Source organism: Ambystoma mexicanum, chromosome 5q, assembly GCF_040938575.1.
Source record: "Ambystoma mexicanum isolate Mex_15411 chromosome 5q, UKY_AmexF1_1, whole genome shotgun sequence".
Classification (NCBI taxonomy): Eukaryota; Metazoa; Chordata; class Amphibia; order Caudata; family Ambystomatidae; genus Ambystoma; species Ambystoma mexicanum.
The window spans coordinates 721,570,650-721,595,255 of NC_090933.1; the positions used below are offsets into that span (position 1 = coordinate 721,570,650).

At 45.9% G+C, this 24,606-nt stretch overlaps 1 protein-coding gene across 3 annotated transcripts in view; it reads left to right on the forward strand.

Moving 5' to 3' along the window:
- KCNB2 (potassium voltage-gated channel subfamily B member 2) overlaps window positions 1-24,606 on the forward strand; it is a 736,266-nt gene that overhangs the window by 50,233 nt on the left and 661,427 nt on the right. For 2 of the 3 annotated variants that reach the window (XM_069621204.1, XM_069621205.1), the window contains exon 2: window positions 5,658-6,339. In XM_069621204.1, coding sequence (XP_069477305.1) covers window positions 5,761-6,339 — 579 coding nt within the window. In that variant the 5' untranslated portion in view covers window positions 5,658-5,760. Of the gene's footprint in view, window positions 1-5,657; window positions 6,340-24,606 lie in introns of those variants that run through there. The other variant, XM_069621206.1, reaches the window with a different exon arrangement.

Here is a 24,606-nt window from a genome sequence, read left to right on the forward strand (position 1 = left end):
TTTTGATCAACAGGTAGCTTTCAGTATATGACAGGCTGGTGGTTCATTTGAGTGCACCGGGTTGCAAAAGGGGTGTTGTTGGCCTCGCTTTGGGCTGTCCTTCTCTCTTTTAACTAGAAAGCACCTCCGCTCCAACCCAGGCTAGTAGATGCCAAGTGTTTCTCGCACAGGATACTGTAGTCTACATTCTCTATGAGGAGTCCCTTAAGGCAAAAGCATTAGCTGTCTAAGCTCCCAATGTGATTTCCCATGAGGGCTTCATACTATCAGTCATGTTAGCTCTAGAGGGATTGCAGGGTTGTGCCTTACAAACACTCAAGTCCCAATTGGTCTACTCTCACGCACAGATGTTCCTCTCCTTATTTCTGGTGACTATTCTCCACTCACTACTCTCCTCCATCTGACTTCACCCTCCCTCTACCCCCATGTCGCTCTACTCTTTCCCTCCAAAGCCTCTCACGACTACTATCACCTGATTCCACCCTCCGATGTTATTACTCCCCCAATACACTCTTACTCTCTCCCCCACACTAATACTAATCTTTCTGCACTCTTATTCTCTCCACAGCACTACTACGCTCTCTATATTACTACCACTCTCTCTGCAGCACCATTACTCTCTCAGAACTTCTACCACTCTGTATGCACTACTACCACTCTCTATGCATTACTACTACTCTCTCTGCACTACTACTACTCTCTCTCAACGCACCTCACCTCATCCTGCACTCAGGGATAGGGCACCCTTCTCATCCTTCCAGGGATATAGTGCCCTGCTCAGTCTCCCAATACGCTCACTCTCTCTTTTCTCACAGCCTCCCACTTCTCTACTGCACCTTTCTCTTTGCACCATACTCAATCTCTCTCTACTATCCTTACTCTCTTCCAGCTCCCACTCCCTCTGCCTACTCCCCCTACTACTGAACTCCTATCGCCCGCTCTCCTCTTTTTACTACCCTTACCCTAACAAACATTCTCTCATTCACTGCTGCCCATTCACTTACAGGTAGCACACTCCTGCCTATACGCTCCAATCCACCATCTTTCCTGCATCTACCCCTTTGGTCTGCCTCCTATGACCTCACCCAAACAACCCACACTCTGACTTTCATTCTGCCTTCTTGTACACTGCGGTTCTGCTGGTCCTGTCTCCCCCCCCCCTTCCAATGGCCCTGGCGCTCACCTGACTCTATGCACTGATGTGTGCCTGTCTGGATTACACAGGTGAGAGGTTCAAAAAACCCTCTAAGCCCCTATCCCTTATCCAGAATTGTTTTGGAAATAGTCTCTCGTGGTTTCCCTGCTGTTTATTTGGCGTGCTGTGGATGGGAAGTTCGGTTTTCTGGTGTTGTGGTAAGTTCTTGGATTTTCTGAGGTGCTGAATATTGTTGGATTGTGGTACCGGTTCATAAGTAATTGCTGCATTTTAAATGTTCTGTTCGTTTGGTTCCGGTATAGGTTTTTCCAGCTGCTACCAGGTGTATTGTGGGAATTGTGGGTCTGGAAGAGAATAGAAAAAGAACACTGGCCAGAAAAACTGCTAGGAGGTATTTTGTGACAGGGGGTGGCATCATTAATATCAGGCATGACAGGCATGGCACATGAGGGGATTTCAGAAATTGGGGACTACTTTTTATAACTCTACCCTCTGAAAGGGTCATGATCTTGGCCCTGTCACAAATACCTCTTGCTCTACCCCAAGATGTGCAGCATTGTTTGAATATTTTAGGTCTTCCAGTAGATACATCCAGAGGTCGAAGTGGGCAGGAGCGGTCGGGAGCGGTCGGGAGCGGTGCTCCTATACTTTCTATTTTTCAGTTTCACTGTTCCTATACTTTTATTTTAAAAAGAAACCGTTCTGGAACGGTTTAGTTTTAAAATAAAAGTGTAGGAAGAAGTTGAAGCTTGCACTTCAGTGCACTGCACTGGACGCACCCTTGAATAATAGGTGTGTTTGTTTGGGGGTTTGGATTGGGTGTGGGAGGGGGTGCAGCAATGGGGTTTGTGGAGAACGGGGCAGACCGGCAGGAAAGATAGCTCCACTACTTCGTTTCATACACTTCGACCACCGGATACATCTATACTTATGTTTGAAAGTTATGAACATCAACATGAAAGAGTAAAAGATGGGGAAATCAGCACAAATGGCTGCAAATGAGGAGAAACAAGCACTGGCCAAACCAACAGATTTGTCTTTTGTATAGGCAGTGTAAAGTAATTTACCCCAATGTGCCTTCACGTGTCCTGGTTGTTAAACCATTTGCAAGCTGTTGCAACCTTATGAACATGTAGTGCCATCATTTGCATTGTATTGCCATGCCATGCCTGGATACTTACATCATATGGAACATCATATGGCAGGCAAACATTTCATGTACCAGGGTATTGACAGCATAAGCTCATGAACTAGCATCATTGCTGCTTTTTGGCATTAGGTCATGTACTCACACCACTGAATTAGAATGACCATGGGTGTGCCTCACAATGTAAGTTTGGTGCTGTAGGATAAATGCATCCCCCTTGTTCCCAAATTCCACCTTAATAGGTTTACTCAGTACACCAATACCACTAGATATGTAATATCTGTGCAAGAGGTACAAATAAGTGTTCATTAAGTTAAAATGGAGGGCAGCCTTAGGAGCAGGAATACAATTCTAGAACTACAATATATACACTAGCTTTCAGGTACATTCCTTCTGATAGTAGGCAGTTTACGCAACTTGTTATGGAATTGTATCACAACTGTCTGTTCATGTGTGCCCTTCCGTGCAATGCAAACGGTGGCCGCCAGCAGATTCGAACAACCACCTTGTCAAATTGCAGGCCTGTGACCTGGAAGTATTTCCTGAGGAATATATGTTCTGAAAGAAACTCATGGTGGCAACAGTAAACAAAGACACAAGTGATCACAGTTCAAGGGTGTTTATTAAACTGTAAATGCAGGACGGAAAGACGCCTAACCTAAACCTAAATCTAAGATGGGAGCAAGCATTGACCATCAAATGAAAATACGGCAGTCCTTGTGGCGTTGTGTCAAAATAAAAGGGCCTATGCTAACAAAAACCTATTGCCAATTCATTACAACTATTTACAGAAAGAGTGTTGGATAGGGTTTTCAATAAAGAAAGAAGTGTTCACAAATAAAAAGTCAGGATGTGATTTCCAGTTGTCTCCCTTCCCCACGTTGTCTAGCACGGGACAAGGTGGGACTTTGGAGCACAGCACAAACGCGAGCAATCTCAGCATGAGCCAACATTTACATATCCGCTATCAGGTTCTTCGAGAATTAAGTCTCCTTTCAATAAAAGCCTCTTTCCTTTGAGGGCCTGGTGCATTCATCAAACAAACACAAAGTTCTGTTCCACATGTACTTTGGGTGAGGACTCCACACCTGAGTCCCCCTCTTCTGGGCACAGACCCCTCACCGATCATATTCCACAAAACAACTAAACAGTTCCTTTTCAATGGGTTTTGGGTGACAACTTCCCACTCAGGATCTCCCTCCTTTGGGCTCGGACCCCTTTTAGATCTTCACCTCCCTCCTTCGGCGTTCACTGTGGTTTTTCTTCCGTTCAACGGTTTCAATGTCTTTTTAAACAATTCATTGGGCTTTGCCCTTGGTTGTCGGCTTACCTCTGCCGGGTTCACTCTTGCCAAATTTTACCAAACAGTTCACTATGGGACTTTAGACTTTGGCCCTTGTCCTTAGCATCCCTCCACTGGGTTCACTCTTGACAACTTTATGAAACACAGTTCCTTACTGATTTCACCATGCAGGATTCATTACCCTTCTTCACAATCATCTGCCGGTCAAAGACTTTCGACGGTACAGATGGTTTACAAGACCCCTGTATGACCACTTTGACCTCTCTTCGCCTGTTCCCAAAGCCTTCTGGTTATGGTAGTCTCTACCTCCGGGTAATCACCTAGAGCTTTCTGCATGAGCACCCACGTGGTGCTGGACGCCTCTGTTACAGGCTTTCCCCCACTTTCTCAAAGGTTCTTTTACACTTCCCAAAGTTCAAATTAGCGGTTTGCCACTTTTTGATCAACAGAGCCCGGTTTCTTATCGACTCCCCCTCGGCTCACCGGCTGTGATAAACCTCTTGGCTTTCTTCACCTTCGAGTCAAGGTTGGTACCACAGAGACCAGAGTGGCTATCTTGGTCATGGCTCTTGGTTATCAGCGAAGGACAGTCTTGTGTACCATCGACATCTGCTGCAACATACACGGGCCATTGTTCGCGGTCTTATGTTTTCCGTCTGCGGAGTTTCACAAGCCTTAATAGGAAAGGGCAAGGTTACTTCTCCCCTTGTTACCCGCTCGGCATTCGCCGTCTTTCACCTCCTCTTGAACTGCTGTGCTGAGTTAGCTCTCACTTCGTGCGGTCTGCCTTGCTCGTCCTGTGTTCTCGTTCTCCAACTTATATCCCTGTGGGGAAGGAAAAGGTCTGTCAGGTGTGTGTGATTTTGGGCAATTGCCTCACTTTGCCTGACCCTTGTATTGGGACACGTAAGGTAAACGGCTCTGGTATTAGTCTATTGTTTTTCGTGTTGTTCGAAAGTGTTCATGTCAGAAAATGGTGGGGGGCAGTGTTTTGGAATAACCTATGTTTGCGGATGGGGAAAACATGTTGAAAGAAGCGGGATGCTGTGTCTCCCCCATCAGTTTCCCACTCCCACTCCCCAAGGACCCCCCATCCAGGTGATCCTCCCTCACTGGTCCAACCCCAGGAACTGTATACAATAGTGATGGCCGTGTCCTGGCCACTGGATGACAGATCCCCGGGGACTAGCTAGGGAGACACTTCAGGTTTCTCACACTACATAGACCACACCACCCCCACACTCTTTTTACGCTCACCACCTTTCCCTCATGATTACTAACTATTAAGTATAATAAAAGTATTGAGTCAGCAATAAGACCTTGGCTGATTTTCTATTATAGTGGAGGCTGGTTGCCTCTTTCAAAACATATCAAGCTCAAGGGTAACTAAGATATGAACATCTACTGTAACCAGCACCACAATGCCCAGGGGCTGCTGTGCGCTTAACAAATGTGAATAAATAAATAAGTAAATAAATAAATAAATAAATAAATAAGGGCCTTTTACCGTTTTATCAAACATGTTCTTGTGCCGGTGCTGTATACTGAATACTACTATTTGGAAACATTAAGTTAAGGTCATGTTAATGGCAGACGTGTGCTACACAAATCCTGTGTAACATAACATAACATTACATAACATAAAGTGACACTTGTCCATTTGGTAATCGCTTTGACCAGCTGAATGGGTCATTTAGTGCTCTGGCTCCTGTGAATTCAAAGAGAATCAGTGTGTTGCCTAGATGGGTCGGCGCTGAAATTGTAAATACTTGATACCTGTATGTTTGTTTTCCGTGTCAGATCCTACTCTGCGGAATATGCTTTAATGGGTGTGTCTTTGCAGCTCACTTTCTTCAGGAGAATGTTTAATGCCATATCACGTTCTTTGTCCTTCATAATATCATGAAATGTTCAATATTATTAAATATCAGATGGCAATTATTTACATTTCTGTTTCAATTGTATGATGTCGGATGACTGGTTGATTTGATTGACTGTATAAAGAAATGTCCAACCTGTGTCTGAAATCTATCTAATGCTTTGTTTTGTAGTTTCAGGCATGGGCAACCCTGCCTAAAGGACCTCTTGGCTGTACAATACAACGCTTGACTCGTCGTTCCATCACTGTGGCATTGCACCTGCACTTCATTTAAAATGGCTGAAAAAGCAACTCCAGGGCTGAATCGGAAGATGTCAAGGTCGACCCTTTCCCTGCCTCCGGAGCCTGTGGAGATCATCCGGAGCAAAGCTTGCTCAAGGAGAGTCAAAATAAATGTAGGGGGGCTGAACCATGAAGTCCTATGGAGGACCCTGGACAGGCTGCCCAGGACGAGGCTAGGGAAACTGCGAGACTGCAACACTCACGAGACCCTGTTGGATGTATGCGATGACTATAACTTAAATGAGAATGAATATTTCTTCGATCGACACCCAGGTGCTTTCACTTCCATACTGAATTTCTACAGGACAGGGAAACTGCACATGATGGAGGAAATGTGCGCCCTTTCTTTTGGCCAAGAGCTTGACTACTGGGGCATCGACGAGATCTATTTGGAGTCCTGTTGCCAGGCACGATATCACCAGAAGAAGGAACAGATGAACGAGGAGCTGCGGCGCGAGGCCGAGACATTGAGAGAAAGGGAAGGGGAAGAGTTTGACAACACGTGCTGTCCGGACAAACGGAAGAAGCTCTGGGACCTGCTCGAGAAGCCCAACTCATCCGTTGCAGCAAAGGTAAGTCACATTTGCAATTTGAACACGACCGAGGTGCTAAGGCTGTGTTGGCAGTGCAAGCAAATAAGATGCACGAGTTCACATTGGAAGATGAATGATAAAGTCATCAAATGCAGACGCACCTAAATGCCAACAGTTGACAGGGAGGAAATACTATCTTTCATGGTCGTAAAACGCAGAGTTAGAGAAGGCAGACGTTGGGGGCAGATTGGCTGCTACAGCATGTTACAATCATGCTGTTGCACTAGAACCTTAAAAGTGACCAGTGTCTGTATATTTGTGATGAGTTCCACCTGAACTATAATGACAAAGAGAAAAAAAGAATCTTCTGTGATGTTCTGAGTGTCCAATATGCAGATTTTGAGAAATCTATGGCTTGCTGTGAGCAGATTGCATCTTTTGTACACAAGAAGATGAGGTTAAAATAGCTAAAGCTATCCAGGGCGTGTGTAGCATAGACCTGTTTCCAGCTCTTGCTAAAGCGAACCAATATTATGGATGCACTGTTTGTCCTTCCAGTTTACCATCAATTTTATTGACATCAAACAAATGTAGTTAGATCTAATGGTTGGATATTGCTTGGGGCATGCATAGGTGACTTGGCAGAACACTTTATGGGCACGTTGTTGCATTATCAATAACCGAAGTGTATCTTACTGATTGATGAAGCGGAACCTGTCCACAGTTTTCGTTGGTAGTATCCATTTGAGATCACTGGAATCAGCACTTGTGACTGATGTGCCTTTACTGACAATGTGCTTTTCATGAGTTACACAGAGCTGGGTCTGCATGGTGTCGATAGACAGTGTCCTGTGCTGATGTTCTCTCCAGACCGAGCCAGACACAGGGAGAACGTATGTGGAACCCCTGCGAGAACGGTGCACCGATATCACAGGCTTCTCAAACCTGATCTGATCTCTGCTTGTCGACTCCCTGCTTTAGGGCATTGGAAAGCTATTGTGTGTCAAGCAGGTTACACATCCATATAGTACTTTGAGATTGTTGTGCTTAATTAAAAGAGAGGCAGAGATTATAGAGAGTCTATCTATTGATGTAGCAATAAAGAGTCAGGACACAGCTGAGATGTAAACCAAGTTATTATTAGAGAAAGACAAACAGCAGAATACAGTAATACAGAATGACAAGGGGCAGGTGGCGGAGAGCTCTCTCGGTGTTCAGTCAGAGCTCACCTTCTATATCCTGGCAAGTTTCCATGATGTTTGTAGCCATTTGGTAATACTAGGAAGCAGACATTTATGAAGAAAACTGGCAGTTATATGCACGGTACATTGTGTCACAAGATCAGTACGCAACTTTGGCGTAAACACCGGAATGCTCCTGATAGGGTGGTATTTCTACACAGATAGGGAAAGGTTCGGGAGCTGGTGCCTCGTGGGTCATAAGAGCAGCATTAGGTCATGGCCTGCTGAGCCAAGGCGGGGTTTGGGCATGTCAGGAGAGCAGTATGTAGCAAGAGGCCTCAGGCTGAGCCATAGTGAAGGATCTGGGGCCTCAAAGGGGAGGGTGATTGCTAGGAGGTATAGTATCAGGTCAATCCTGCCACATCACTATGTCAAGTTGATAAAAACGGGCCCACTTACCACATTGATGGCTGATTGATCCCAGATCTATGTCGATGGTGGCTGAACCTCATTTATAATAGGGATTATCTTTGTAGGCCGTAGGGCAGGTTTCATGACAGCGTTGGTGCCTATACTGAAAAAATAACAACAGCATTGGCTATATGTATGCATTCTGTGATTGGTCAGGGCACAACTGAGTTACCTGAGGGGCCTACTCTTAATTCATGAAGAGGGCACAAAGGTATGCATTTTTGTGGGACCCATGATGAACTGATCAAAGTAGTTTAATCCATGTTACATTGATAGACAGTCACTGGATTACCATAGAGGCGTCATGACTGTGGTAGCCATGCACCCTTCAAAAATGCTTGGATCATGCAAAATGTGATTGCTGTGAATCATTCATAAAATGGGTTCTAGTTTGGAGTTCCTACGTGCAGGGCCCTGTGCAAGATTCCTTAAAGATTGTTCCATTAGGGGTTCATTATCAGGGTGCAAATGCAGCATATTTATACATTGAGCAGTGGCAATTCTTGTCAGCCATTAACGTTTGTCACAGTCACATCAGGTATGAGCCGACACATCTTTCACACTCTCATAACAGGTGCTGTTTCAACAGTGTCTCATCTGGTCTTCCTACTCTGGGTCGCCCTTGTCTCATCTGGTCTTCCTACTCTGTGGGCACCCTTGTCTCATCTGGTCTTCCTACTCCGGGGTTGCCCTTGTCTCATCTGGTCTTCCTACTCTGTGGTCGCCCTTGTCTCCTCTGGTCTTCCTACTCTGGGGTCACCCTTGTCTCATCTGGTCTTCCTACTCTGTGGACGCCCTTGTCTCATCTGGTCTTCCTACTCCGTGGCTGCCCTTGTCTCATCTGGTCTTCCTACTCCATGGCTGCCCTGGTCTCATCTGGTCTTCCTACTCCGTGGCCACCCTTGTCTCCTCTGGTCTTCCTACTCCGGGGTCACCCTTGTCTCATCTGGTCTTCCTACTCTGTGGACGCCCTTGTCTCATCTGGTCTTCCTACTCCGTGGCCGCCCTTGGCTCATCTGGTCTTCCTACTCCATGGCTGCCCTTGTCTCATCTGGTCTTCCTACTCCGTGGCCGCCCTTGTCTCATCTGGTCTTCCTACTCCGTGGCCGCCCTCGTCTCATCTGGTCTTCCTACTCCGGGTCGCCTTTGTCTCATCTGGTCTTCCTACTCTGTGGACACCCTTGTCTCATCTGGTCTTCCTACTCCTGGGTTGCCCTTGTCTCATCTGGTCTTCCTACTCTGTGGTCGCCCTTATCTCCTCTGGTCTTCATACTCCGGGGCCGCCCTTGTCTCATTTGGTCTTCCTACTCTGTGGACGCCCTTGTCTCATCTGGTCTTCCTACTCCGGGTTTGCCCTTGTCTCATCTGATCTTCCTACTCTGTGGTTGCCCTTGTCTCCTCTGGTCTTCCTACTCTGTGGCCGCCCTTGTCTCATCTGGTCTTCCTACTCTGTGGACGTCCTTGTCTCATCTGGTCTTTCTACTCCGTGGCCGCCCTTGTCTCATCTGGTCTTCCTACTCCATGGCTGCCCTTGTCTCATCTGGTCTTCCTACTCCGTGGCCGCCCTTGTCTCATCTGGTCTTCCTACTCTGTGGCCGCCCTCGTCTCATCTGGTCTTCCTACTCCGTGGACGCCCTTGTCTCATCTGGTCTTCCTACTCTGTGGACGCCCTTGTCTCATCTGGTCTTCCTACTCTGTTTCCGCCCTTGTCTGAAGTGGCGCAAATAACGTGGGCAAAAACAGCAATCCTCAAAGGGCTGCTCATAGAGAATTGCTGAACTAGCAGCCATAGGACAAGGAAAAACATGCGATACTTAATGCAGAATTCAAGAAATATGTACCTAGTCTGGATGTATGTGCAGACTGTGTAAAACCCCAGGGCCAGACAGAACTAATCATGAAGTAAAGACCTATCTCCAGGTTAGAACTGTACTTTCTGTCTGACTGGCACAGTGTTACCCTTTTACATACACTTTGAGATGCTTACCATGGCCCATACTATCATCTTGTCCTGTCCTAATGGGGTACTCCAAGACCTCTTCACTGATCCCCCCAAAATCTTCATTTGTACTCACTCCCAGTTTCCCACACCTACAATGGCTTCCTTTATTCGATACTACCCCTGTCCATCTAGCTCTGTCAGGCTTCAATTAAGAATGTTATCATATAACTGGGCTATGCAGTGACCCCCAATACAGTAAGTAGTTCTTCACGTTGTGGATATTGCCTCCAGATGATATCGAACGATGTATTGCCCTTCCCACACCTATAAGGGCTTCCTTAATTTGACACTATGCGTGTCCATCTAGCTCTGTCAGGAGTTGGTTTATAATTGTAGCCAGCGTAGTTATTTCAGGGTCAATGCAACACAATCCCAGAGCCTCTAGCCTTCTACCAGTCTTGCTGCAGTTTTCTGACCCACCTGGGGAATGGAGGCTTGGTGTTTTGGCAGACTGTGGTAAAGAATATGTGCACTGTCAAGCTAGAGCCAGAATAACACATTCCCTTGGTGTGATAGGTACAGAGTACACAGGGAGCACCAATCACAGCATGGGGGTGTATCCCTGGTTAAAGAGCAGCTATGCAGCTCTTGGCCACACCCGGGGAACCCCGGAGCCTTACAGCATGCTCTTTCTTGCTTTCAGCTTTTCCAGAGTGCTCATTGTAGCATGGCTAGTGCCACTCAGGCACCCCTAGAGAGTGTTTCCCCCTTTGAAGATGTTCTGGGTACAGGTGCCTACTCACCACCTCCCACGTGACAACCAGCGCCTCAATGGCCAAGGGCTGTTTGCGCGCTATACAAATGTAAAAATAAAAATACAAGTTCATGAGGTATCTCGCATGATCATACATAACCCCTCCTTTGCGATGCGGACACTCTGCTTTTGCACTGCGTGCATTTTGTATCACAGAAGACATTTAGAAGAGTTTTTAGTAAGACCTAATGACAGCCCCTGTAGGGCAAATAACACAAGGGGCTGTTTGTGTAGGTGTCACATTTGTGTAACGAGCACGCTAGTACAAGGGGGGGGGCATCTTATGAACTTCACTGCGGGCGCCGCGGCCCAGATTTTAGGACAGGGACATTGAAAGGGTGTTGACGTCGTTAGAGAGGATTTTCCAGGGGGCTGTCCGGGCGCCCGCAGCACCCGCATACCCGGCTTCCCTGCCTAGGATTCTGCGGATGTTCAGGGTTATCGTAGCATCCAGGGTTCATTTAGTTGTTGTTTGGTGATGCAAAGCATAAGAGCTACATACATTTAATAAATCAACTGAAATCTGAGCAGAAAGGCAAGTGGCCTCCTTTCACCAAAGCAAAGGTACCTGAGGTCGCATGCAACTTTGTATTGATAGCTTACATGTCTAGACTATTCAAGTGAAAGCACTGACCCAGTGCCCCTCCTCCCCCCAGCCAGGTCGCACCGGGCTGACTTATCACCTGTCTTATGTCATACTTGTTTGTTCGTACCTTGTCTTTATGTCTGCGCCCCGATGCCGGTGGGCTTTCGGCACATTACAAACTAATAAATAAATAAATAAAAAATGTCGATAAACAGCGATTGATCCCAGGCACACACAGTCTGCTACCAACAGTAGCAACACACAAAGGCGCGCTCACTTTGCAATGTCAAATAGTCCGATTAGTGCATTCACAGTGATAAGCAGCAGCATTGGACCTCGTAACAGTTACCCTTAACTGCCCCCAAATGACAACACTGCAAATTATGTATGATTCGAGAATGCGGTGCCTATGCAGGGTTTTTTAAAAAAAAAAAATGTGCCTGCTGAATAAATCATCAAGGTGGTGAGCATGCAATATTGATGCATCTATTTTGCTGGCAAGTAAAGTTGAAGCAGCAAAGCAGAGAGTTTGCACTGGCGCGTGTATATATATTTTGGAGCACAAGCGTCACAAAGCTGGGAAAGGAGAAGACGACTACGTTGCGAAATTGTCAGGGAAAATAATTCTGTATAAGACGCTTGCTCCAATCTTGCTGGCTAAAAGTCTATCCTAGGATGATGACGCACACGCCGTTTTTCAGTTAACGTTTTGTTAGTGATGGTTCTTTCAATTTCACTTTTATTCCCCTCTCCCCTGCACTTGCGCGTTGTCAATGTCACTGGGCCTAGTAAGGTCGTTGTTTTGTTCTCCCTTCTTCACCTCCCTTGCCTCGCCGCGCTCTGAAACACTTGTGTATGAGCGCAATACAAATAAAATATAAATATCAATACCAGCAACAAAAAATGATCTTGCCAGTACGTGTTTCACGTTTGCATGTGTGCTTCGTCAGGGCAGAAATCATCTGCTGCGGAAGGAAGGTGTGATTTCTGTATATCGTGAATCAGGCACAGAAATTCATGATAGGGTGCCCTAAATGGATTTGTGCCTTATGCCAGGTTTACTAAGGCAGCATGTATGTAGCTATTTAGGTGTTTTATAATATGTACACTTGAAGGTATTGTGCTCACTATACTGCTGCTGCTGAGCTAACTTCCTTTTCGGGATTGGGAAATAGTTTCTATCATGAATGTGTGTTCTGATTAGTAGGAGAGTATGGTAGAGGCCACCAGAACTGGAGAGTTTGAATAAAAGTGATTGTCCAGAGGAATATGCGGGGCTTGAAGTGGGCCGGAGCTAGCCAGGGTCAGAGCCTCAGAAGTTTCCAATAACTTCCCATGGAGTGGGGGGCTCTCAGTCCCCCACAAGTAAGCACCCTGGCGCAGGTTTGGATGAGTGCACGTCAAGAGCCTGAGAGCACAGAACAGGCACTGGGATTGATCAAGTTATTATTACCTTCTCTAACAGCAGCACGTGCAGGGAAGAGGGATGCCACTAAAGCAGAAGAGCCAACAGCTGACTCTCAAAGGCTGAGGCTTCCATATGCATGTATATGATGCGTGCTTTGCATTCATTTTACTGTCAGGGCATGTTAAGGTTAAAGGATATTTCTACTGCGCACTATCTTTTTTTATTGAAAAACTACAGTCTTGACATTTAAGAAAAGACTTTTGTTTCAAGACAAGTAAACGGACAGACAGCGAAGAGAAAAATAACAAGAAGAAAATTACAATTACAAGGTCCGGACCAAGATCATGAACTGCAGTCCTACTGCGCACTATCACCACCGGAGTGGTCCCCTGGCACTCTGGCGGATCTGAAAAGGAAAGGGGATGGAGCGTGAGTTAGTGGGAACGAGTGGGATAAGTGCAAGAGACCAGTGATGTGGTCTTGGCAGATTCAGTTCGGTTAACACCGTTCGCTGACCTTGGGGGTGCTTTCCGGTCGGTAGCCTTTGTGTGCTGTTGTGCAAAGCTATGTGTGATTTGTTTTGTTGTAGTGGTGTAGTGAAGTTTGTGTGGTTTGTTGTGATTTAGGGTTGTGGTTGTGTTTGGTTAGAGTTTGAGAGGTGTATGCAGAGGGGTGCAATTGTTAGTGGGTTGGTTATTATAATGAACAATGCAAACAGGAAGTCCAGTGTGCGGTATGTGTTCAGAAGAGTTTCATGCATGAACCACTGTCACAGATATGTCATATTTAAACATGTGTGTTCATTCTAGAGTGACCAGATTGTTTAAATAAAAAACCTGCACTGGAACAAACGTAAAAGTAGGAATACACTCCCACTCGTCCCTGAAAATAACTCCCGCCCCCACTGGTGGGATCCCACAGTAAATTATTTCCACTTCTAGCACCGCTAATGGATATATATTGCGCAGATTCGGCTGTGAATGTAAGCATGTTAAAAACAAATGTTTTTTATTTGTCTAATTGCTATTACAGAATATGTGTCTATTTCACAACTAGTCTCCATGGCGCAATCAGTTAAAGCATGTGGCTGTTACCTGAAAGTTTGTGGGTTTGAGCCTATCCCTGTGATGTCAAAGAGCTGGCTCAAGTGATAGTGTACAATTATGAAAGTATGATAATGTCTATTTAGTTCATAACTGTTTCAGGCTACCTGAGAATTTTTCAGTGTCCACCCTCCCTTTGACAGAAACCGAGATGAGAATTTTAATTTAAAAAAATTAAAACTCTCAGGATGGGGGCATAGAGGGCCCAATTCTGCAAAAGTCCCAGCAAAACTGGGACATCTTGTAACCCTAATTCCTTCTTATGTTCCTAAAATATCCTTTTATTTTATGCAAAGCAGAAAGTAGTTTACAGTGGTTCTCTGTGTCCTCCTTACCTTTCTCATGGGTGATGTCAGGGCTGGCTAAAGATGCAAGGAGGGCAGCCAAACTACCCCTTCTGACCATTCTGTGTGGTGCACAGATTATAATGGGTACATTTTGTAATGCAATCTCAAGCAGGTCATTTAACCTCAGATTATGATATGATAGGTTATTTAGAACGTGCTTAATACCCAGAGGATTCTAAGCGCGGAACCGGGTGTGTTGCTCTGTGTTGTCTTGCTTCCAAGACGAGCGCGTTGCCCCTGAGCTATCCTCCCAAGACGGAGTGTGCATAACATGAGCCTCTGCTTGAACTTTATTATTCCCCAAGCATGTTCCTTACCTCACAACAAGAGCTTAATTCTAAGCACACTGGGCTTTGATCAATTATTTTAAAAAATTAAGGTGATTTACTTATTGCTTTTACCGTCCACATCCTGAGTGAGAAACTGATTCATTTGCAGACAGAAAAAGATTTAGAAATTAAACCAGAGGGAGCTTTATTTATAGTATGCAGACAAGAGCACCCGAGACAATGCTGAGCAACCCAAAATATATGTTTGCAGAGCCTCATGATGTATTGTTTGGGGCAGGCAGCCCATGCCCAAGCCACCTGGCCCTCCACCACCTTTAGGCCATGCCAGCTTGGTCATGCCCCTTTGCAGAGCTCTCCCTCGCATTCCTATCTCAGGTAAAGCACAGGGAATACGGCCCACTCCTTTCCGGAGTTGTGGTCCCTGGAGAGAGGGCTCATGGGCTGTACCGGCTTGGTGAGAAAGCGTCTGTTTGTGCATAAATTGGTGTCCGGACATTTCATCGACAACAATTGGTCGACAGGACATTTGGTCGACTTAAATTCGTCGAAAACCAAATGGTCGGTTTAAATTTATATATTTATTTTTAAGGTTGTAGTTTAGGGAAAAAAAGAGTTTTTTAGAAAAAAAGGGGGTGGGGGGGAGACCCCCCCCAAAAAAAAAGGTAAAAATAAAAAATAAAAAAATTCGACCATTTGGTTTTCGACGAAATTGGTTCGACCATTTGTCCAGTCAACCAATTTTTTTCGATTAAATGTCTGGTAACCGCATAAATTCCCTTGGCATGGAGTGACAAAATGCTCAGGTTGGAGTAGCCCAAGTGGGGATCATTGAGAGACAGGGGTGGACTGGCCTACAGGGAGCCTCAGTACCCTGAGCCTCTTTTGTGTGGGTTTTCAAAATGTCCCCATAGCAAAAGGGTTGGGCTTGCTGAAAATGTGTAATATAGGGGCACTTTGAAAAAAAAAATCCAGGGCCTCTTTTGTTTCCCAGTCCAGAGATACATATAATCAATGTCTGCACACACGTCATGACCAGAGAGGCCTTTAGTCAGTCACTACCCATTGCATTGTCCTGTATGTTAGATATTTGTGGAGGGGTCCAAGGTTCAATTAAACACATGCTCAAACGCTGGACGCTGATTGATAAGATCAAATCTGATTGCAGTAGGGTTTCTGAGGCCGTTTTTACTAGATTCAATCCGGTGTTTTTATTGCAGGATTCATAACGCCTGTGCCTTTGAAATATCCATGACCGGAGGCTTTGCTGGGGGATGGGAGGGGCTAAGGGGGCTACAGCCCTGGCTCTTTTGGTTGTAACGGATTGAAGATCAGGGGCTACAGCCAAAAGGCCAGCTAGCCCCAAATCCTGACAGTCCTGACATTAGCGTAGCCCCGGATCTTTTCCAGCCCTAGCAACACCCTGGCCCACAGCAGCGTGATCCCTTCATCTAAGGAGCTGCCGAGATAGATTTGTATGAGGGCTGCCTGTCTGTGCAGGATTCTTGTGAGACGGCCTGAATTGGAATATTGTCAGTGGCGAACATTCCATTTACAAGAAAATAGAATCTGACATCTCAAGGGCATTCCCTGCAAGATTGCGCTATGTCAGCAGCGGGGGAAGGGGAGGGCAGCCCTCCTCCCATGGAAAGTAGGAAAAGGGCAGCACTGGACCATGATTAGAAAAAAAAACACACACATCAAATTCATTGCAATGAAAGCAAGCCTTCAATGATTCATTGAAACTCATTAAGATATTTATGTGTATTTTCATTGCGTTGCGAGTTTGGCAGCCATTCTGATGTAATTAACACCCTGCACATTTACCATTACCGCCACTTGGTCCTGCAGCTTTACCCTGGGATTATGGATGGGAAACGTCAGTGGTGATACTCATTTTTGGAGTCCATTGGACTGCATGGGTATCTTGTCGGTGATCCTCATTTTTGGAGTCCATTGGACTGCATGGGTATCTTGTCGGTGATCATCATTTTTGGAGTCCATTGGACTGCATGGGTATCTTGTCGGTGATCCTCATTTTTGGAGTCCATTGGACAGCATGGGTATCTTGTCGGTGATCCTCATTTTTGGAGTCCATTGGACTGCATGGGTATCTTGTCGGTGATCCTCATTTTTGGAGTCCATTGGACTGCATGGGCATCTTGTCGGGTTTGCTGCGACAGGTTATTCTGCCCTGGTAAATTCAATGATTTTGCAGGTAAAGTGGGGGATTCTACTCCAGCTTTTTGCTGGCGGTGAATCCTCCTCTTTAACCGTGAACTTGGAATTCAGCAAAGCACGAAACTGACGGTAAAGGGGTGGTAATTCCGTTACTGTAATTTTACCACAGTTTAATCCTACACAGACAAACTCATAATGAGGCCCATAGTTTGGGTCTGCTGTTTTTCAACGTGATTTGATAGGCAATAATAACCCAGTGTATGTGCTGTCTTGCCCATTAACTGCCTGCTGTCCAAGTTAAGGACCCCAGTGATGTAAGGGTACTTACTGCTGACTTGGGGAGGTCATTACCGGCTAAAATAGCTCACGTGGTGAGTCATTCTTTCCATTAGCACCTGGGAGTGTACTGTTAATTTGGAAAACATACCTTAGACCATGTGTTCTTCTGCCTCCCCATTGTTCCCGGGTAGTCTCGCTCTTTTTTCAGTCTTCATTATGACAAAGTAATACAAGATGAAAATGATCGACAGGAGACTGGGTGTTGCAAGGGAGAAGAAGAGGCGTTTGCAAGGACAACTGGGAGCAAGAGCAGAAGATGACAGCAAGCTCATAATGCAGGCCTTCGCTGATGAATAAAGCCTGGATTTGTGTCCATCTATCAATCAAACTGGACTTGGACCGTTGAAAGACAAGTTTTGAGTAGCTCTGTCGTTGCAGCTCTCCGAGCCTTGGCATAGAATTAGCGCCCACATATTGACTGTTTGTTTAATAATCCTAATTTCGTCTGCATTACACTAGGAGTGGCCTTCATGAAGCCATTTCCCATTTCCAACGTTAGCATTGAAGAGACGGTGTGGCCAATGTTCACTGCACTACCATTCAGGATGTAAGTCTTTGGGCCTAATTCATGGAATGTTAGCAAAGCGACTTTGCATTGCCAACAATCACGTTCCACGCGATTCACAGAGCGGTGCAAAGTGTATTTTTGCAGAGCAAAGTCCTTTTATTGTGAACTATGCCCATTTAACGAGGTGCAAAGAGTACTGTTGCAGTGCAGCGACTTTGCTCTGCAAAAATACACTTTGCAGGCCCTATGGAACGTGTTTGTTGGCAGTGCAGAGTCACTCTGTTCCGCACTAACCTTTCCATGAATTAGGCCCTCAATGGTAACAGTTCTGTTGTTGACGGCCCTTTTGGCGAGATGTGAAGGGCATTATGTTTAACCTCATTCAGGTGTTGCAACAACATTGCTGGCAGTGCACAGAAGCCCAAAGCGTTTTATTGCTTTGGAAATAGCCATCATTCCAGGAAGACATGTGCATAATTATTAGTAAATGGGCTTTGACATCAAACCTTGCTTACCCAAAAACAGGCCTGGCCTTGAAATTTAAAGACAGGTTTTCCCCTCAAGCAGTATTTCTTCTCGAAATATTTGGATGTTTATAGAAATAATACTTTCACTCATTTTTTTCTAATGTGCTCATGAGCCAGCGGTGAAGACATGCATGGAGCTGTAGTGCTACAAAATTGCACTCTTTGTCAATGACAATCCAGCAGTCTTAGTTATTACCACATGAAGATCGTTATTGACCTCCTCTCAGACAATCAAAACGTTTATAGTGCAGTCAATAACTATTAGAATTGACTTGATTCTGAGCATTCAGTCTAGGGATACAACAACGGAATATCCAGGCAAGTTTTTTCTATCTCCAACAAAATACTTCCACTCTGAGAGGGCTGTTTTGGCTGCAACATGCTATTAACACACAAAAGACAAAGTTAGAATAATGTGAAATTTTTTGACTTTCTTATAGGGAAGCCTTTTGCTTTTACATCCGTCTAATGCATGCTCATGTTAAGCTTCGGCCAGTTCAACCAAGTTGTGATTAAAATGCTTAACTTATGAAAACAACCATTTTATTTAAATACTAACAAAATAAAACCTCATTTAATGTATTAACTCAGTCTATTTACTCTACTCACTTATAAATTATATATCTTTTTACTTTACCACCAAAACTCCAAAGCATGTATTGCTACCACCATCATGTGTTAATAGCATTCTAGACCTCAGAGGGGTCATTATTTATTTTTTCTCTATTTATTGGTCATTTGTTAGGCTCTTATACAATTAGCAAAAACGGTTTCAACGCGACCACAGGGCAACAGGGTGGGAACAGGGGAAAGTAGACTACAACACAGATAAAAAATTGAATTAATAGTACATTATTAGTACAAACAAATAATGAGAATAACAGGGAGGGAAGACAAACCTACTATGCCTTGTGAGTGTTCAGAGCGTGCAAGTGTCGAAGGGGGGGAAAGGGATAGGTGCTGTGGTGCTCATGGAGAAGTGCTCAGAGTGAAGTGCGTAATAAGAGAAGAATGTAAGTGCAACCTCCCGTGGGAGCCTAAGCAAGTGCAGTAAAATAGACAGTGGCTGGGGTGAGAGATGTGGGGAGTCACGCCCGAGGATACATAACGGCCTGAGGATACATAAGGGCCCTGCATATCAGTCACACTACTGTATGATTAGCAGGGAAGAGAGGAGGAGAAGGAGGAGGTAAAGAGAAAGGTGTTGAGGCTTTTTCAAAACTTTACAAGGTCCTGCTCAAGTCGCATAGGGGGAGAGGGAGGCTATTCCACAGAAGGGAGCCCGCTGGGGAAAGTGATCAACCACCACCTCTCTGTTTAGCAAACTTCTTCACACGCAGGGAGTTGGTGCCAGAGGAATGCAGGAGTCTAGAAGGGAAGTATTTGGTCAGGAACCATTGAAGATAGAGTAGTGCCCGGCCCCAGATATCCTTGTCGATGATACAGACAGTTTTGAATTTAATCTGTGCTGAGACCGGGAGCCAGTGAAGGCTTTGTAGGGTAGGGGCGAGTCAGTCTCTGGGCTTGAGGCCAGGATAAGTCTTGCTGCCCCATTCTGGGTTAGCTGGAGGGGTCACAGGGTGGATGAAGGAAGATTAAGGACGAGGCGATTACAATAGCCTAGCATGGAGAGGACCAGAGCATGGGTAATATTGAGTCTCTGGGGGAAGTTGAGGAAGGTTAGAGTTCCTTTGAAAAGGAGGAGCTGAAAGTGGGACTTCTTGACGATGCCATGAATATGAGGGGTGAAGGAAAGGGAGGTGTCGAAGATGACTCCGAGAATCCTGGCTTCAGAGGAGAGGGCAGGGGGGAGCCCATGCAGGAAGGCCAGAGTGAAGGGAAGAAGTAGGGTGCGGGGGACCCAATAGGGAGAATCTCTGTTTTGCTGGCATTAGCAGTGTACCAGGCCTGAATGGTAGAGAGGCAGTCAGGGATGAAGAACGGTGCCAAGGCGTCAGTAGGAAGTTTGAAGAAGAGTTGTGTGTCATCAGCGTAGCACTGGAAGTTGGGGGAGAAGGGGGAAATGAGGCGTGCCAGCAGAGAAAGGTATATATTAAAGAGCCAGGGAGAAAGAATAGAGCCCTGGAGGACACCGCAGGTGGAGATGGAAGTAGGGGAGGAGAAAGGGCCCAGAATGATTTTGGAGGAACGGTCAGGTAGGAAGGGGGTAAGTCAGTCCAGTGCCCGCTTCGAGATACCAAGGGTTTCATTGAGCCTTTTTATGAGGATGGAATGGTTCACTGTGTCAAATGCAGAAGAGAGATCAAGGAGGATGAAGACAGCAGTGGATTTGGAATCCAGAGATGCGAGCAGTTCTTTACGGATGTTCAGAAGAGCAGTTTCCATGCCTCTGGATTTTTATTTATGTATTTATTTATAACGCGCTGAGTCTGCAGGCATTAGGGCGTGAACATAAAGACACAGACAATTCAAGAAAATGGGACAGCAGATTCATTAACACAGTGGGCTAATCTTTTATTTAAACAGAAGAGTTTTGAGTTTCTTCCTGAATATCAAGTAGTTCGATTCTAATCTTAGTGAGCAGGGGAGTTCATTCCACTTTGTTGCTGCTTTTACTGCAAAGGAGCGACCAAGTTCATTTGCTTTTTTTGTGCGTGTGATTTTCACCAGTCCTTGAGCTTCAGATCTCAGAGACCGACCTGGTTCATAGAAGGTTATTTATTCTTTCAACTATGCAGGAGCAGAACCATAAATGCAGTGGTGTACAATGGTCACTGCTTTAAAGTTAATATGATCATCTAAGGCTAGCCAGTAGAGAGACTTCCTATCCTCAGTGATGTGTTCTCTTCTTGTTTTCATTCTAATGGTTCTCACAGCGTTATTTTGGATGGTCTGTCATTGCGCAATGCAGCCCTTAGTAGCTCCAACCAGTAAAGTGTTGCCATAATCCAAACTAGAGAGAATTGGGGCTCTAGCAATGCTGGTGCAATTTGTATCATTCAGAACAGGTCTAATACGTTTGAGTAATCTCTGATAGTATTGGCAGGTTTTCTTAAAGTGCGCTAAATGTGCGTCTGCCCCAAGGGATGCCTCCAGGTAAACACGTAACGTTTTAATCTCAGGTGGTGTGGTGTCTGTCTCCCTGTGGTGAGAATGTTGGGTGTGCAGCTAGCAGAGTGATGCTGTGGAGTCTTCATGAGGGTGTTCTTCACAGGGTCCCTTTAGTGTCAGTAACTAAGGTCAGTTTCACCTGGACCATCTGGGGTGTGGATGTCAGGTCTTCTGGCTCCCCGCCCATCTATCTGCCTGTGTTCCCTCCTAACAACTATTCAAATGTATTCCTGAGTCTGGAACAAATACCACCTGCCTTGATGCGCTGCCTCTGGGGGATACATTCGTACATAACTCCTTATTACAGCATGGCAGGGTCAGTGATGCACGTAGGCACTGTGCACCATGTTACTCGATGTTCCCATGCACCCCCCCTATGCAAGGCATTAGTCCAGCCCTGAGTTGGCCTTAATTGTAAAGGTCTGCGCAGGTATTGCGCATCTCGTGAACACCACACGTCCCTTGATTTTACTGGCCCAAATACATGATGTTTATGATCTATAGGTCACGTGTATGGTTGTGGATAAAATATTCAGCGGGAATATGTAGGACCCTTTCATACCAACTGGAGACATGTAAGCCTTTCTTGTGCCTTTCTCTGCCAAGATCACATTACAGCTACGAACCTCCCCCCACCGCTGCGCGCCTCACCTACAGGAGGAATCCAACACTTACCACCAGTCAAACTATACAGCACTTTATATGTGAGATTGTGGCCATGATAAGAAGGTGCCACATCCAAATCTTCATCATTTACCCTCGCCAAGGGTACGGTCAGGATATTTCTCCAATAAATATGCTCAGCTGATTATTTCCCATATCAGCCCTTCCAAATTCCAAATATGGGTGTTTGTTTGTTTGTTTATTAATTTGATAGTGCGCACCAAGCCCTTGGTAATATAGTAATAGAACCTTTCTTAAAACTGAAATCTCCTTCAAAGTGTGGATGGTAGGTATTGATCAGAGAGCACCAGCAGCAGAGCACATCTGGCCTGCAGCGCTTAACTTCTCGGGAGTCACACCTGTCTCCCCCTGTCCTCCCACTAACCTCCACATCTCCTTCCCCTCCAGAATCAGGCACCTAGAGGCCCTCAACATGGGATATATGAGTCCACTTTGCATTCCATAACATTCACATGGTAACTATAGCTGGCTCTTCCCCACGGGATGATGAAAGGTGTGGTACAATCCCGTATCTGTCCGTGGCCGCCCCATTGTTTGTACCCATCAACGGGTCAATAAACGCCATTGGGTCTGACTATTAGTCAGAGGCGCAGCCAGGACTGTCTAACAAGTGGGGCCTGAAGCTAATGTAGTTGGGCCCAGCGCAGTGACATTAGCATCTGTATATGCCCACAGTGCTGCTGAGTGGGCATTTACAGATTTTGGGTAGGCCGTGCCCGCTCAGGCCCTACCCTGTCTACGCCTCTGCATTAGTCCCTTATGCTTCCTACCCTCGTTGTCTTCTCCAAAATGTGACATGGCCTTTGTGGTGTTTGGGGCACCTGGCAGGCTGCCTACCCAAAGTCCATAGTCTTTCTGTGGGCCCCAGCCATAAGATAAGTGGAAGAAAGCAGCACCCCACGTGCATCAGAGCGACAATGACAAGCAGGACAGTGCATCCAATTGGGGCATATGCATTTTACTTAAACACACATTGGCATGTGTTTGACATCAGGCAGTGCTCCATGGTTGCCACATGCACAGTTTTTTCTTGATTCGGGCATCCTCCAAGAGCCCTCGGGGTTCATGTTACATCACTAGTTTGTTGGAGAAGTTTAAGATTCCATTGCAGCACTAACAGACCAATCTGACAGAGGATTACTGCACACCGCTACGCAGGGCGGGCCTGCATTGTACTATCTCACAGGCACCAGATCGCATGTACCGGTGTCTGCATGCCCCTTCAATTGGCATTCACCTGAATGTGATGTGTAGTGCATTGTGCTGACATGAAATAGCTGAGGGTCCAAGGCCCTAATTAGCTGCAATGTGATTGAATGCATTAACAGCCTCGTCCTGGGATCAACATTTGAGTAATGGCTGTATCCTTTAGTTTGCCAAGTTTAAATGACCCTGCAGAGTTGTTCCTTAGTGAAAGCTAGACTTTTGTGCTCTATCTAACCAGAGCAGGTTTTGAGGCTAGGTCATCACCAGCCGAGGGCCTACACATTGTGCAATCGATGCCCATGCCATCATCAAATGTAGCAGATTCCAAGGACTGGGTGTGTTTAAATGCCATTTAACATATCTTCCTAAAAACCCTGTCACCGGCCCTGTCATTCCCTGCACTTATCCTAAATCTGGAGGTCGCAGCATCCCGCCTACACCTCCCAGCATTTTGTGGAGTCTTGCAGCACCCGCCCATGCCGCACAGTGCTTAAAAATAGCAAAGGCACTGCAGAGGCCGCCCCGACCCCTGCAAAGGGCAGCCATGTAATAGTAATCCAGTTCCGGATGTGGTCACTTGTTTTCCAGATGCCTCTCTGAAGCGCGGCGGCGGGAGAGGGTGGCGATCCGCACATTTCCCAATGCCCCGTCGGCCTTCATCTGGAGCGTTGGTGAGTTGGCGGCATGCTTCCCCGGTGCTGCTTTTTCACATGATTGCATTGACAAGATGCTGCGATTTCCCACTGTAGCTAAGGCGTGTACTTCCTGCTTCCTGCCTGTTCTGATTAATGCAGGCATATCAAGTGATGATCAAGCTCGCATGGTTTGATTGTCAAGTGCCACTGTACACGACTCCCACCTGCAACATATGTATAGGACTTCTGCAACAGCGCCACGATGCCCACGGGCTGATGCGCGCGTTATACATGGATAAAATAAATAAATAAATAAATAAATAAATAAATGTTGAGAGTCAAGGCTGGATGAGAAGCTTTGTGGGGTTCTGGGCAGGGGCGAAGGCAATGAATCCATCCCCAATTAAGAACACACTGGTTGCGCACGCCCCGTGCTAGCAAATATGCCACCGAGTCCCTTGGCCTTCCTCTCCCAAGTCATGTTCGAGTGAACATCCACTGTGCACACACATTGATGCGAAGGCGGGCGACACTGTAACGCAACCGCGCAGCGATTACCCGTTTCATAAGGCAATTTCAACCAAAAATAAACGGGGCGCGCATATCAGTTTGAATTAAACCGTGGCCACAGCTGGGAGAAGTAGCTGAACTGAGTCAAAACAACTGTACACGCCACACTTGTTGCTAAGCAACGCCCACCACCTTCGAGAGAGTCTTGCCGGCTCACAAATGCAGACGAGGATCCTGTTGACAGTTCTTTCAAACTCCCATCCAGCGACGAACCATATCAAATTAGATGACAAGGAAATGACTATAACATTTTTTCAATCCTTTCACAAAAGAAAATTCTAGCACTTAGACCACTTCCCAGGGAAACAGTATTGCCTGGTGCTTGGTCTGTCTGATTATCCAATCACGGTGTCTTTGTTAGCCTTCGTCATCAGTTTGCGCCATGACCTTATCCGTGGGTCATGTGGCCCTCACACAGTAGATAGATCTAATCACTGTCCTGGGA